The sequence below is a fragment of the Brienomyrus brachyistius genome, unplaced genomic scaffold (assembly GCF_023856365.1).
Source record: "Brienomyrus brachyistius isolate T26 unplaced genomic scaffold, BBRACH_0.4 scaffold115, whole genome shotgun sequence".
NCBI classification, from domain to species: domain Eukaryota; kingdom Metazoa; phylum Chordata; class Actinopteri; order Osteoglossiformes; family Mormyridae; genus Brienomyrus; species Brienomyrus brachyistius.
Window position 1 is genome coordinate 315825 of NW_026042390.1, and position 13388 is coordinate 329212.

The 13388-nt window shown below is 47.2% G+C and overlaps 1 protein-coding gene across 1 annotated transcript; it reads left to right on the top strand.

The window, feature by feature from the left end:
• Nucleotides 1-4615: 4615 nt before the first annotated feature.
• LOC125727736 (uncharacterized) lies at nucleotides 4616-13048 on the top strand. The gene is made up of 2 exons (XM_049004645.1): nucleotides 4616-5015; nucleotides 10825-13048. Exon 2 carries the CDS (start codon nucleotides 11304-11306, stop codon nucleotides 12318-12320), a length of 1017 nt encoding a protein of 338 aa, XP_048860602.1. The 5' UTR covers nucleotides 4616-5015; nucleotides 10825-11303; the 3' UTR covers nucleotides 12321-13048.
• Nucleotides 13049-13388: the final 340 nt, after the last annotated feature.

Below are 13388 nucleotides of genomic sequence, written 5' to 3' on the forward strand. Positions count from 1 at the left end.
TTGGCCACAGGTGACCAGGCTCTGTTTGTGATCAGGCCCTATTGTGGCCCACATACCACATGGAATGACGGCGATTGAGCAGACCGCTCTCGGTTGCCACGTCAGGGTAACATCTGGGCCAGAGCAGGACCTTACTGTATGTTAGTCACAAGTTACCAGGCTCTGAGATCAGGCCCTCTTGTGGCCCACTACCGGTTTCTGAACCTCACAGATGTTAATCACAAAAAGGCCACATAATGTCCCGGATTAGGCTTCAAATGTGTTTAAAAACAACAAAAGTCCAATGTCTTCAAGTATTTTTAATTTGAGAAAAAAAAAGAAACCTTTGGATGTCTGGTGCTATGGGGGGGGGGGGACTGTCTTGTTGGATACACCCTTTATATTTACATCATTTAGCAGACACTTGTATCCAGAGCAGATTCCTTTTTTAACTTGGTGTGAAGGGTCTTGCTTAGGGACCTAATGCTAGGGACTCAAACCCACAACTTCATTGTTCAGAGGAAAGCATCCACTAGACCACCAGCACACCCTCTTTTTCATGCACCTACCACTGGGAAAGTATTTTTTGGAAGTAGTCCCATTCCCAGTTGCAGAAAAAGTAAATACTTTTCCACACTGTAAAAAATGGCTGTGAAATTAACAGCTAAATGCTGTAACATACCAACATTAAAAAAGTGTAAATAGAAAAACAATGAAGCAATGTTTTATTTACAGTAATATTCACTAAACTATTAAACCAAACAAAACTTTTAATTTTACAGTACGTAAATGTTAAAATTATATTTCTACAGGGGCGTAGATTTAGGGTGGACGGAGGGGATGTGTCCCCACCAATATCCTCCGACCACTGAAATGTCCCCACCAATAATTTAATCCACTTAAAAAAAAAACAAAATAAACAATCGTGCTGTCAACATTAACCTAGACACGCAGGAAGGGATAAATCACGTGCTCTCCTTGAGTCCTCCCGCCCCCAAAACACATAGGAACATTTTGATTGGCTGTGCATTTCCCTGCTATCATGTGAGAGGCTGTGGCTGCGTTCAGATACAAGCAGCACCAAATGCAGTGGATTCTTTTCCCCGTGCAAGAAGGTGTGTTGGGTGTGGTGACACATGTGAGGATGGCGGCAGAAAAAAAAAGAAGCTGGACATAAGGAGCTTTTTTTCAAAGAAAAGTGTAAGTCACGTCAAGTTCGCTAGTGAATCCATCAAAGTCCATCAAAGTAACGACAGCAGTTAACGTTAATGCTAGTGGGTTTTTTTTTTTACCGCTTTGACGCACATTCATTATAGCAGGGCAGGCTATAGTCTGTGAATACGGACTAAACTAACAGCAGATTAAACAGCTAAATGTAAAAGTATAAATATGATCCCTGTCAGTTCTCCTAATCTAATGACGACTATTTGTCAGAAATCAGTCTTGTGAAAGAAATTGATATGCTACATACTAATATTGCCATGGCTAGAATTTTATTGACAGTTCACCAATAGACAATCCACTTCGCACAAATAGTTTTTAAAATGCATTCACTGACTTGGCAAACATTAATGATTTGATTCGAGATTTGCACACTAAGACTCAGAAAAAGTGAAATAAAATGATTGCTGTTTAAATGGCATGTGTTTATCCTGTTTTGTCAGGTGACAGAACCTAAACAACTGTGCTGTGTATCAGACAGTGATGGAGAGAAGGGGTCACAGGTGATGTTGAACGATGACTTGATATTATTATACCTAGTTGTCCTGAGATTTAACATTGCTACCAATAATAGGCTGAAGCATTCTCTGTCAATGCTCATAAGGAATCCCTCAATGTTTTTTTATTAGGGGACAGAAGCAGATCAGCCATGTTGTAGTTCAGGTGAAGAGGCAAGGTCACAGGAGGTGAATCTGAATGTTGATTATATATAACATATAATATGTGTGTGTGTATTATACATGTTGATTATACTAATATTTAACATTATGAGGAGTGATAGGCTGAGGATGTAAGTGATTCATTAGTGTTTTTGGCAAAAGTTTTGAACTGACATGTCTCACTTTTTTGTCACGCTATTTCATCAGGTGGCAATCCTGTCAGGTACTAGTGCAGTCAGAGGGGAAGAGTTAGGGTCAAAGGTCAGGCCTATTAAAGGCATTGTCCAGCCCCCAAAAAAACTTTACTCACTATTTACTCCTTAAGTGGTTCCAAACTTTTATGATTTTCTTTATTTTGTTGAATACAAAATAAGATATTGTGAAAAAAAGCTGAAAACCGTTAAACATTGACTTCCGTAGCAGGAAAAACAAATACTATGTAAATCAATGGTTACATGTTTTCAGCATTCTTCAAAATATCTTCTTTAGTGTTCATCAGAAGAAAAAAAACTTAAAAAGACTTGTGACAAGTGGAGGATGAATAAATGATGACAGAATTTTCATTTTTTGCGTGAATTGCCCCTTTAAGCACATAATCATGGTTTTAATGTAGGGATAAAAAGTATGTTGTTATCTAAATAGAATGAGTGGTGTGTTCTCATAAAGTCACATATGTATCATCATAGTCAGTCTTACAGTATGACTAATTGTATAATGTGGTGTATTTCTAAGGAAACTGGTCCACCTGTAGTGAGCAGCAGGGAGAGCAGCAGTGAAAGTGACAACAATGTGGAACATTGTAGTAGTGGAGATATTCTGTATATTACAAATAAGCCAAACCAGCCTAACGCCAAATCCATCCCTGTTCAAAAATTGTCCAATAGGGTCCTCCATTTTCAGGAAAGGTGGTACAAAGAATATCCATGGCTTCATTATAGCCCCACAGTTAAGGGAATTCTCTGTTTTCACTGTGTGAAAATATATACCATACATAAAAGTACTATGTCAAAAAAGACAGACCCTGCATTCTGCTCAAAGGGGTTCACTAACTGGAAAAATGCTCTTGAAAGATTTGAACGCCATCAAAATACTAAATCCCATCATCATGCAGTCACAGTTAGTTGTCAAGAAGCAGTCCCAATAAATACACAACTCTCAACCGCCTGGTCAAAACAACAGGAAAATGCCAGACACTGCTTACAAATTATTGTAGGTGCAGTACAGTATCTTACTAGGCAGGGTTTGGCACTGTGTGGTCATGACAAAGACGATGGTAACCTATTTCAATATTTAAAATATAAAGCCAAGGATGATGCCTGCCTTTCTGACTGGCTATGCCATTGTCATGACTATACCTCTCCACAAGTGCAAAATGAGATTTTGCAGATGTTAGGAAACAGCATTGTCAGAAATATTGCACAGACTATCCAGTCTCTATCTGTCCTGCAGTTCTCAATCATTATAGATGGTACTCAAGATATCGCAGGTGCAGAGCAAGAGTCTATATGTTTAAGATATGTGGATGAGGACCTGGTTCCACATGAGGTTTTTATTGGCTTATATGACATCTCAGAAACTACAGGAGTGGAGATTTCCAAGATGGCTGTGGATGTGCTTTTGAGGTTGAATATTCCGATGACATGTTTAAGAGGTCAGACATATGATGGTGCTGCCAACATGTCTGGAGCATATTCAGGTGCTCAGGCAGTACTGAAGAACTATGAGCCATTGGCTGAACTCAATCACACAGGCTGCATGCCAAGCTAGTCCTTTAATTCGAGATGCTTGTGGGGCAGGGGGTGGGGGGGGGTGGAGTCATAGGTCCCCACCAATGTCCAGAGCAAATCTACGCCCTTGACAGTTACTCATTTCCCTGTGTCTGCTCTGATCAGTGAGCGCTAGCTCTGGCTGAAAGAAGCAGCATATTCCCGTGACGCACGGCAGCTGAAATAGATGTGAATGAGCTGCGCATGTGCAAACGGTGTTGCCACGGCCCAATCCGTCCGTGAAATAAGGACGAAAAGCATTCTGTGGCATAAATTACATCTATTTTCATTTTACTTGTAAATATAACTGATAATATCACAACACATATGCTGTATTTAACTTACCTACAGTAGTGATTTTGTCCAACGCAGTTATAAATCCGGATTCCGGAATTATTTCATTGCAGAGGATATAGCTGCTGGTTAATAAGTTCTGTTGTGTTGTCTGACAGAAAATATGTAACGTAATTGATAACAGTTTTATATTGGACACGTGAGGAAGGATTAGGGAAAACACGCAGAATGCAAATACGACTTAATTACGTCTTCCTCTTTTCTGGTAAGGTCAAAACAAAGGAGAACACCAAGGGATACAAAAGGAGTCGTTTATTAAATAAGGCTGCAGGCTACAGATTTTCCCTCTCACGACAAATACCAAGCCAGCCACGGTTTTCTCACACGGGCTCAAACAAACACACATCACTGCCTGGGATTAACAGGTTAAGTATAATCAGTCCAGCATTTTACACAGCGACCCACGCGGTTTCAATCCAAAACCTTACTCCGTGCACAGCTTTATTCCCCCGTCTATGTCCGAAAGGCCGCCCCCGAAGGACACATTTGCGCTGCAGTTAAAATCCATCGCATCCACACATTCTCACACTCACACTACAGTCAAACATTAGAAAGAGTTATGCTTCCCTGGAAGGAGGACTATCCCGTCCCACCGTACTCCTCCGGGGGATGAAAATGATTATTATTGTGGTGAATGTTGTGGGGAGTATCTGTTGTGATTGTTAATGGGTTACAGCTGGGGGGGAGGAATGTCTTTTTAAAGGGGGGTGGAATAGATTGAGGGGTTGTTCTGTGTTTGGTTTGGTTTGGTGGAGAAAGGACCGGTGTGGTTCGGGAGGGAGGGGAATCCCTTGGCTGTCCGCGGTTAATGTTGGGGGAAATGTGGTGTGTCCGTCGCTGATGTTAGATCGGCCGCGGGCGAAGATAAGTAGGTAAGAGTGAGGTGGGGGGATGAACGTGTAGGGAAGTTAGCGATGTGTGGGTGATAAGGAGCCGCGGAGCGAAGTGCGCTTTGGGAGTAGAGCCTCTTCCTTCTTCGGGGGAAGGACGGGGGGCTGTGTTGCCTCTCCCCTTAGAAGTAACCGTCCTTTTAAAGGTTTCTGTCTTTTCGTATGAATGTGTGTGGTTGTGTGTTGATTTTAGCCGGGGTTGGTAGTACAGTTGTTGATGGTGGGGAAGGAGACTGGGGGTGATTTGGGTGATATACGGAGTGCAGTGCTTTTTCCCTCACTAGATTTGTGTATTTATAATTATGGATTTTGTGGTGTGATCTGATGTTGTGGAGTCAACACGTGTGATGTATTGCCCCCTACTGTCTGGTGTTGCCCTCTGGGAAGGATTGTGATCCCCGGCTATTACATGAAATAAAGTAATATTCTATTTATACTCTTGGCTTTGGTGTCTGGACCTCCCCAGATAAATTATAAAGAAAGGTGGTGGCAGTGGTTACCAGTGGACCCGCTTAAGTTGTAGCGGACATAGGAGTTTTAGTTCGCTACACGTATTACACTGGTGGCAGCGGTGGGATCGCTGCTAGTTTTGATTGTTGCAGTTTTGGTAATTGACCGGTAATGATGTCGCAGCGGGAGAGTGTGCGGGGGCAAGCCACTTCCTCACTGGCATCTTCGCAAGATGATCAGCAAGAGATTCCTGGTGCGGCAGCGCGTGTTGTAAGTCGTCCGGTTTTTATGCCCGATACGTTTACGGGCGTAAATAGAGAATGGTCAGACTGGCTTGAACAATTTGAGATGGCTGCGGTAGTAAATATGTGGGATGACGGGATTAAGTTAAAGTTCCTGTCCTTACTGTTGTCTGGTAAAGCGAGAGAAATTTATGGGGGGTTACCTCCACAGGCTCGTGCAAGTTATGCGGCATTGAAACAAGCCCTGCAGGCGTGCTTAGAGCCTAGTGGGAGTGCTGACTGGCATCGGGCAGAGTTTGCCTCTCGTATCCGGCTGCCAAATGAGTCGGCTCGTGAGTTTGGTACTGCCCTTAGGCGTTTGGTTGTGCGTGCTTACCCTTTAGTCGATTATGCCACACAGGATATGTTAGCTCGTGATCGTTTTGTTGTACATGTGGGGTCTGGTGAGTTGCGTATTCAGTTGCACAGTGCTAAGCCCTCCACTTTAGAAGATGCCATCAATCTGGCCTCAGAGATAGAGTCTATAAGGCGTTTGGAAGGCTATTCAGGTCCCCCGGTGGCCCAGGTTTGTGGTGTGAGTGGGTCTGGGTGGGATAAAGATCAGGCTGAGACGCTGTTGGGGGTGGTAGAAGGCTTACGGCAGGAAGTGCAGGCATTGCGTGCTGAGGTTAGGGCATTGAAAGCTGGTGGGTCTTTGTCCCAGTCTGGTGGTAGTGCATCTATATCACCGCCAGTGGTTTCATCTGGACCCCAGGCGTCAGCCCGAGGGGAGCGTATGGTGTGTTGGGAGTGTGGGTGTGATAGACACTTGCGAAAAGACTGCCCGTATGTGACGGGAAACTCCAGAGGGCGGGCACGGTAGGCCGTGTGCCCGCTCAGATGGAGGAAGGCCTGGTGTCTGGAGGACCTTTTGTGGTTAGTTTGTGTGGAAAAGGGTTGTATGTGAGTGCTATTGTGGGAGGGGCAGATGCTACCCTGTTGGTGGATACTGGGGCACAGGTCTCTGTAGTGCCGAGGCATTTTTGGGAGTCTGTTACTCGTGGTGTAGGACAGTTGGATCCGTATATAGGCAGGGTGGTTGTAGCTAATGGTGAGGAATTGAAAATCCTGGGTAAGTGGCACACTGTGTGTCAGTTTGAAGCGTTGGCATTGGGGGTTGAGTTTTTAGTGGTGGACACGGATATGCGTGAGTCATTGTTGGGTAATGACTTCCTTCTGAAGTATGGAGCCATAATAGATTTGAAGGGACAGTGTTGCCAAGTGATGGGCAAGAAGGTACCCTTGGTGACTCAAGGCATTAGTGACCGGCCCCAGGTGGTTATGTTGAGTGCCGATGTGATGGTCCCCCCTCGCAGTGAGATTATAATCCCTGGGACTGTTAAAATGATCACTGACAGCCCTGTAGTGGGTATGGTAGAGCCGGCAGCATCATTAGCGGGCCAGTGTGATGTTTTGGTGGCGCGGGTGGTGTGTCGTGCAGACAGAGGTGTTGTTCCAATTAGGGTGATTAATGTGACTGAAGAGGAGCGTAAACTTTATAGGGGGATGAAAGTAGGTTCGCTGGTGACTGATATTGAGGTGGGCAGGGCAGCAACTCATGGTCAGGAAAAAGGGCCTGGGCAGCAGTGGACTGGGGCTGAGCTCTTTTGTCAGCTTGGCCTTGATAGAAAGGGTCTTAGTGCTGGTGAGGCAGAGGCAGCTCAGGAAATGTTGTATCAACATGCCGCGGTGTTTAGTACTGGTGAGGATGATTTAAGTAGGACCCAGCTGGCAACCCATGTAATTGATACAGGTGATGCTCGGCCCGTAAAAGTGTCATCTCGGCGGGTTCCTCTGCAGTTACAGGGGGAGATAGATAGGTGTTTGAAACAGATGCTGGAGGCTGAAGTTATTCAGCCTTCATGCAGCCCATGGGCAGCACCTATTGTGCCTGTTCGGAAGAAGGATGGGGGGTTGCGCTTTTGTGTGGATTATCGTAAATTAAATGAGGTTACTCGCAAGGATGCGTACCCGTTGCCACGCATTGATGATGCATTGGATAGTCTGGCTAATGCATCTTGGTTTTCAACTCTTGATCTGGTTAGTGGGTATTGGCAGGTGGAGATTGATCCAAAGGATAAGCCCAAAACTGCTTTTATTACCCGACAGGGGTTATATGAATTTAACGTCTTGAGTTTTGGATTGTGTAATGCACCGTCAACTTTCCAACGCCTCATGGATCTTGTGCTGGCTGATTTACAGTGGTCAACATGTTTGGTCTATTTGGACGACATTATTGTGTTTGGCCGGTCTTTTGAGGAACATCTTCAGCGGCTGGATGAGGTATTGGGTAAATTGGAGGGGGCAAATTTGAAGGTAAAGCCCATTAAGTGCAACCTGTTTGCTAAACGGGTACAGTATTTGGGGCATGTAATTTCTGCTGAAGGGGTTAGGGTAGATCCTGCAAAGGTTAAGGTTGTAAGGGAGTGGCCAGTACCAAAGAACCAAACAGAAGTGCGTAGTTTTGTGGGTTTAGCCTCATACTATCGGAGGTTTATCCAGGGGTTTGCTGAGATGGCACACCCTCTCCACCAGCTAACTGAGAAGGGCCGGAAGTTTAGTTGGAATGCTGAGTGTGATAAAGCTTTTTTGAAGCTGAAGGAATGTCTAGTAAGCGCTCCAGTGTTGGTGTACCCTGACCCTGAGAAGAGGTTTGTGTTGGACACCGATGCTAGTGATCTGGGCATAGGAGCGGTGTTATCACAAGAGATGGAGGGGGGTGAGCGAGTGGTGGCATATGCCAGTCGTGCTTTGACTAAGGCAGAGCGGAAATATGCCACTACGAGAAAGGAATTGTTGAGCATGGTCACATTTATGAGGTATTTTAGACACTATCTACTGGGCCGTGAATTTGTGTTGCGCACAGATCACAACTCGCTGCGGTGGCTACACAACTTTCAGGGGGTGGAGGGCCAGTTGGCCCGGTGGATGGAGCAGTTGGCTAATTTCCAATACATAATTGTACATAGAGCAGGTAAGCTGCATGCTAATGCAGATGCAATGTCGCGGGTGCCGGCGTTTGGGGGGTGTGAGGTAGAGCCCCAGGTTTGTGCCCTCCAGACCATATCCCCAGGGGTGGCGAATGTGTGGGGGGATTCTTTTGAGTTAGGGGAGGTGCAGCAAGAGGATGAGGTCATTAAACTCGTAATAAGTTTGAAGCAGAGGGGGTTAGACGGTCGTGTGGCAGCGACAGAGCAGGAGGGTGTGCGGCGTTACCTGCCAGTGTGGGATGAGTTGGAAGTGCGGGAAGGGATATTGGTGCGGAAGGTAGTGAGGCCATATGGGGCTGAGGGGTGTCAGCCAACACAGTTGGTAGTGCCTGCAGGTGTGGTACCTGGTGTATTGTATTGGTTGCATAATACCAAGACTGGCGGCCATTTGGGGGTGCAGAAAGTTCATGCTAAAGTTCGGGACCGGTTTTTCTGGCCAGGGTGGCAGGGGGATGTGCGGCGTTGGTGTCGGGAATGCATGGAGTGTGCATCGCGGAAGGAGGTAGGGGCGGCCCCCCCGGGCACCAATGGTCTCTACAGTGTCAGCAAGGCCATATGAGAGGGTAGCCCTAGATGTTTTGGGACCCCTCCCGGAGACGGGGAAGGGGAATAAATATATTCTGGTGGTTGCAGATTATTTTTCGAAGTGGACAGAGGCTTTTTCCCTGCCAAATCAGGAGGCAATTACAGTGGCAAGAGTGTTAGTAGAGGAGTGGGTATGTAGGTATGGTACACCTGGCACTCTGCATTCTGACCAAGGGAGGAACTTTGAGTCTCGGGTTTTTCAGGAGGTATGCCGGCTGTTGGATATTCATAAAACACGGACATCCCCTTACTCACCCCAGTCCGATGGATTGGTAGAAAGGTTCAATCGGACCTTGCTGGCAATGCTTTCGTTATTTGTGAATCAGAACCAGTCAAATTGGGATACGTTGTTGCCGTATGTGATGATGGCATACCGGAGTAGTGTGCATGCTAGTACAGGGTATACCCCGTACAAGGTGTTGTTTGCACGTGAAATGGTGCTCCCTATTGACATAATGTTAAATCTTGATCATGGGGAGAAGTTTAGACCTGTGTCGGAATATGTGGCAGGTGTGTCCCAAACTTTAGAGACTGTAGTAGAGGCAGTGAGGAGGCATCAGAATAAGGCGTCAGCACAACAGAAAAAGGGTTATGATTTCAGAGCACAGCCTCAGTGGTATACGGAGAACGAATTGGTATGGGTGCGAGATAAGGCTAGGAGGAGGGGTCTGTGCCCTAAGTTGCAAAGGAGGTTTAAGGGCCCTTTCAGAGTCATGGAGCGGATCTCAGAAGTACTGTATAGGATACGTCCAGTACATGGGGGAGGGGAAACTGTTATTCATGTTAATCGCTTAAAACCTTGTGTGTCTCCTTCTGAGGAAATCCCTAGGTCCCAAGGAGTGGGAGTACGGCAAAAGGAGTGGAGGAGGCAAGTAGGGGGTACGAAACAACCTCGAGAGGTCTACTCCCCTGCTAGCTGGTGGTTCCTACAGCCAAGGGCTGGTCCAGACAATGGTGGTGGAGCGGAGCTGGAGAGTACAGGGACAATGCCTGGGACAAGGCTGCAGGAGATGCCAAGGGGGCCGGAGACTACAGCAGGGGGGATGGAGAGGATAACCCCACAACAGTTAGGAGCCGTTCCACAGAGGGTGGCATTGCAGGAAACCCAGGCTGGAGTGACAGAGAGTCCACAACCACAGCAACAGAGGCCAAGAAGGGATAGAAGACTTCCGGCTTGGACAAGAGATTTTAAGATGGATTGACTCGGGGACGAGTCTTTTGTAGCAGGGGGGGGGGATAGTGTGGTGAATGTTGTGGGGAGTATCTGTTGTGATTGTTAATGGGTTACAGCTGGGGGGGGGAATGTCTTTTTAAAGGGGGGTGGAATAGATTGAGGGGTTGTTCTATGTTTGGTTTGGTTTGGTGGAGAAAGGACCGGTGTGGTTCGGGAGGGAGGGGAATCCCTTGGCTGTCCGCGGTTAATGTTGGGGGAAATGTGGTGTGTCCGTCGCTGATGTTAGATCGGCCGCGGGCGAAGATAAGTAGGTAAGAGTGAGGTGGGGGGATGAATGTGTAGGGAAGTTAGCGATGTGTGGGCGATAAGGAGCCGCGGAGCGAAGTGCGCTTTGGGAGTAGAGCCTCTTCCTTCTTCGGGGGAAGGACGGGGGGCTGCGTTGCCTCTCCCCTTAGAAGTAACCGTCCTTTTAAAGGTTTCTGTCTTTTTCGTATGAATGTGTGCGGTTGTGTGTTGATTTTAGCCGGGGTTGGTAGGACAGTTGTTGAGGGTGGGGAAGGAGACTGATGGGGGTGATTTGGGTGATATACGGAGTGCAGTGCTTTTTCCCTCACTAGATTTGTGTATTTATAATTATGGATTTTGTGGTGTGATCTGATGTTGTGGAGTCAACACGTGTGATGTATTGCCCCCTACTGTCTGGTGTTGCCCTCTGGGAAGGATTGTGATCCCCGGCTATTACATGAAATAAAGTAATATTCTATTTATACTCTTGGCTTTGGTGTCTGGACCTCCCCAGATAAATTATAAAGAAAGGTGGTGGCAGTGGTTACCAGTGGACCCGCTTAAGTTGTAGCGGACATAGGAGTTTTAGTTCGCTACACTTATTACACTGGTGGCAGCGGTGGGATCGCTGCTAGTTTTGATTGTTGCAGTTTTGGTAATTGACCGGTAATGATGTCGCAGCGGGAGAGTGTGCGGGGGCAAGCCACTTCCTCACTGGCATCTTCGCAAGATGATCAGCAAGAGATTCCTGGTGCGGCAGCGCGTGTTGTAAGTCGTCCGGTTTTTATGCCCGATACGTTTACGGGCGTAAATAGAGAATGGTCAGACTGGCTTGAACAATTTGAGATGGCTGCGGTAGTAAATATGTGGGATGACGGGATTAAGTTAAAGTTCCTGTCCTTACTGTTGTCTGGTAAAGCGAGAGAAATTTATGGGGGGTTACCTCCACAGGCTCGTGCAAGTTATGCGGCATTGAAACAAGCCCTGCAGGCGTGCTTAGAGCCTAGTGGGAGTGCTGACTGGCATCGGGCAGAGTTTGCCTCTCGTATCCGGCTGCCAAATGAGTCGGCTCGGGAGTTTGGTACTGCCCTTAGGCGTTTGGTTGTGCGTGCTTACCCTTTAGTCGATTATGTCACACAGGATATGTTAGTTCGTGATCATTTTGTTGTACATGTGGGGTCTGGTGAGTTGCGTATTCAGTTGCGCAGTGCTAAGCCCTCCACTTTAGAAGATGCCATCAATCTGGCCTCAGAGATAGAGTCTATAAGGCGTTTGGAAGGCTATTCAGGTCCCCCGGTGGCCCAGGTTTGTGGTGTGAGTGGGTCTGGGTGGGATAAAGATCAGGCTGAGACGCTGTTGGGGGTGGTAGAAGGCTTACGGCAGGAAGTGCAGGCATTGCGTGCTGAGGTTAGGGCATTGAAAGCTGGTGGGTCTTTGTCCCAGTCTGGTGGTAGTGCATCTATATCACCGCCAGTGGTTTCATCTGGACCCCAGGTGTCAGCCCGAGGGGAGTGTATGGTGTGTTGGGAGTGTGGGTGTGACAGACACTTGCGAAAAGACTGCCCGTATGTGACGGGAAACTCCAGAGGGCGGGCACGGTGGGCCGTGTGCCCGCTCAGATGGAGGAAGGCCTGGTGTCTGGAGGACCTTTTGTGGTTAGTTTGTGTGGAAAAGGGTTGTATGTGAGTGCTATTGTGGGAGGGGCAGATGCTACCCTGTTGGTGGATACTGGGGCACAGGTCTCTGTAGTGCCGAGGCATTTTTGGGAGTCTGTTACTCGCGGTGTAGGACAGTTGGATCCGTATATAGGCAGGGTGGTTGTAGCTAATGGTGAGGAATTGAAAATCCTGGGTAAGTGGCACACTGTGTGTCAGTTTGAAGCGTTGGCATTGGGGGTTGAGTTTTTAGTGGTGGACACGGATATGCGTGAGTCATTGTTGGGTAATGACTTCCTTCTGAAGTATGGAGCCATAATAGATTTGAAGGGACAGTGTTGCCAAGTGATGGGCAAGAAGGTACCCTTGGTGACTCAAGGCATTAGTGACCGGCCCCAGGTGGTTATGTTGAGTGCCGATGTGATGGTCCCCCCTCGCAGTGAGATTATAATCCCTGGGACTGTTAAAATGATCGCTGACAGCCCTGTAGTGGGTATGGTAGAGCCGGCAGCATCATTAGCGGGCCAGTGTGATGTTTTGGTGGCGCGGGTGGTGTGTCGTGCAGACAGAGGTGTTGTTCCAATTAGGGTGATTAATGTGACTGAAGAGGAGCGTAAACTTTATAGGGGGATGAAAGTGGGTTCGCTGGTGACTGATATTGAGGTGGGCAGGGCAGCAACTCATGGTCAGGAAAAAGGGCCTGGGCAGCAGTGGACTGGGGCTGAGCTCTTTTGTCAGCTTGGCCTTGATAGAAAGGGTCTTAGTGCTGGTGAGGCAGAGGCAGCTCAGGAAATGTTGTATCAACATGCCGCGGTGTTTAGTACTGGTGAGGATGATTTGGGTAGGACCCAGCTGGCAACCCATGTAATTGATACAGGTGATGCTCGGCCCATAAAAGTGTCATCTCGGCGGGTTCCTCTGCAATTACAGGGGGAGATAGATAGGTGTTTGAAACAGATGCTGGAGGCTGAAGTTATTCAGCCTTCATGCAGCCCATGGGTAGCACCTATTGTGCCTGTTCGGAAGAAGGATGGGGGGTTGCGCTTTTGTGTGGATTATCGTAAATTAAATGAGGTTACTCGCAAGGATGCGTACCCGT

What these genes read in the sequence shown, in the direction of transcription:
- LOC125727736 (XM_049004645.1), top strand. Translation starts at nt 11,304, where the DNA reads ATGATGTCGCAGCGGGAGAGTGTGCGGGGGCAAGCCACTTCCTCACTG.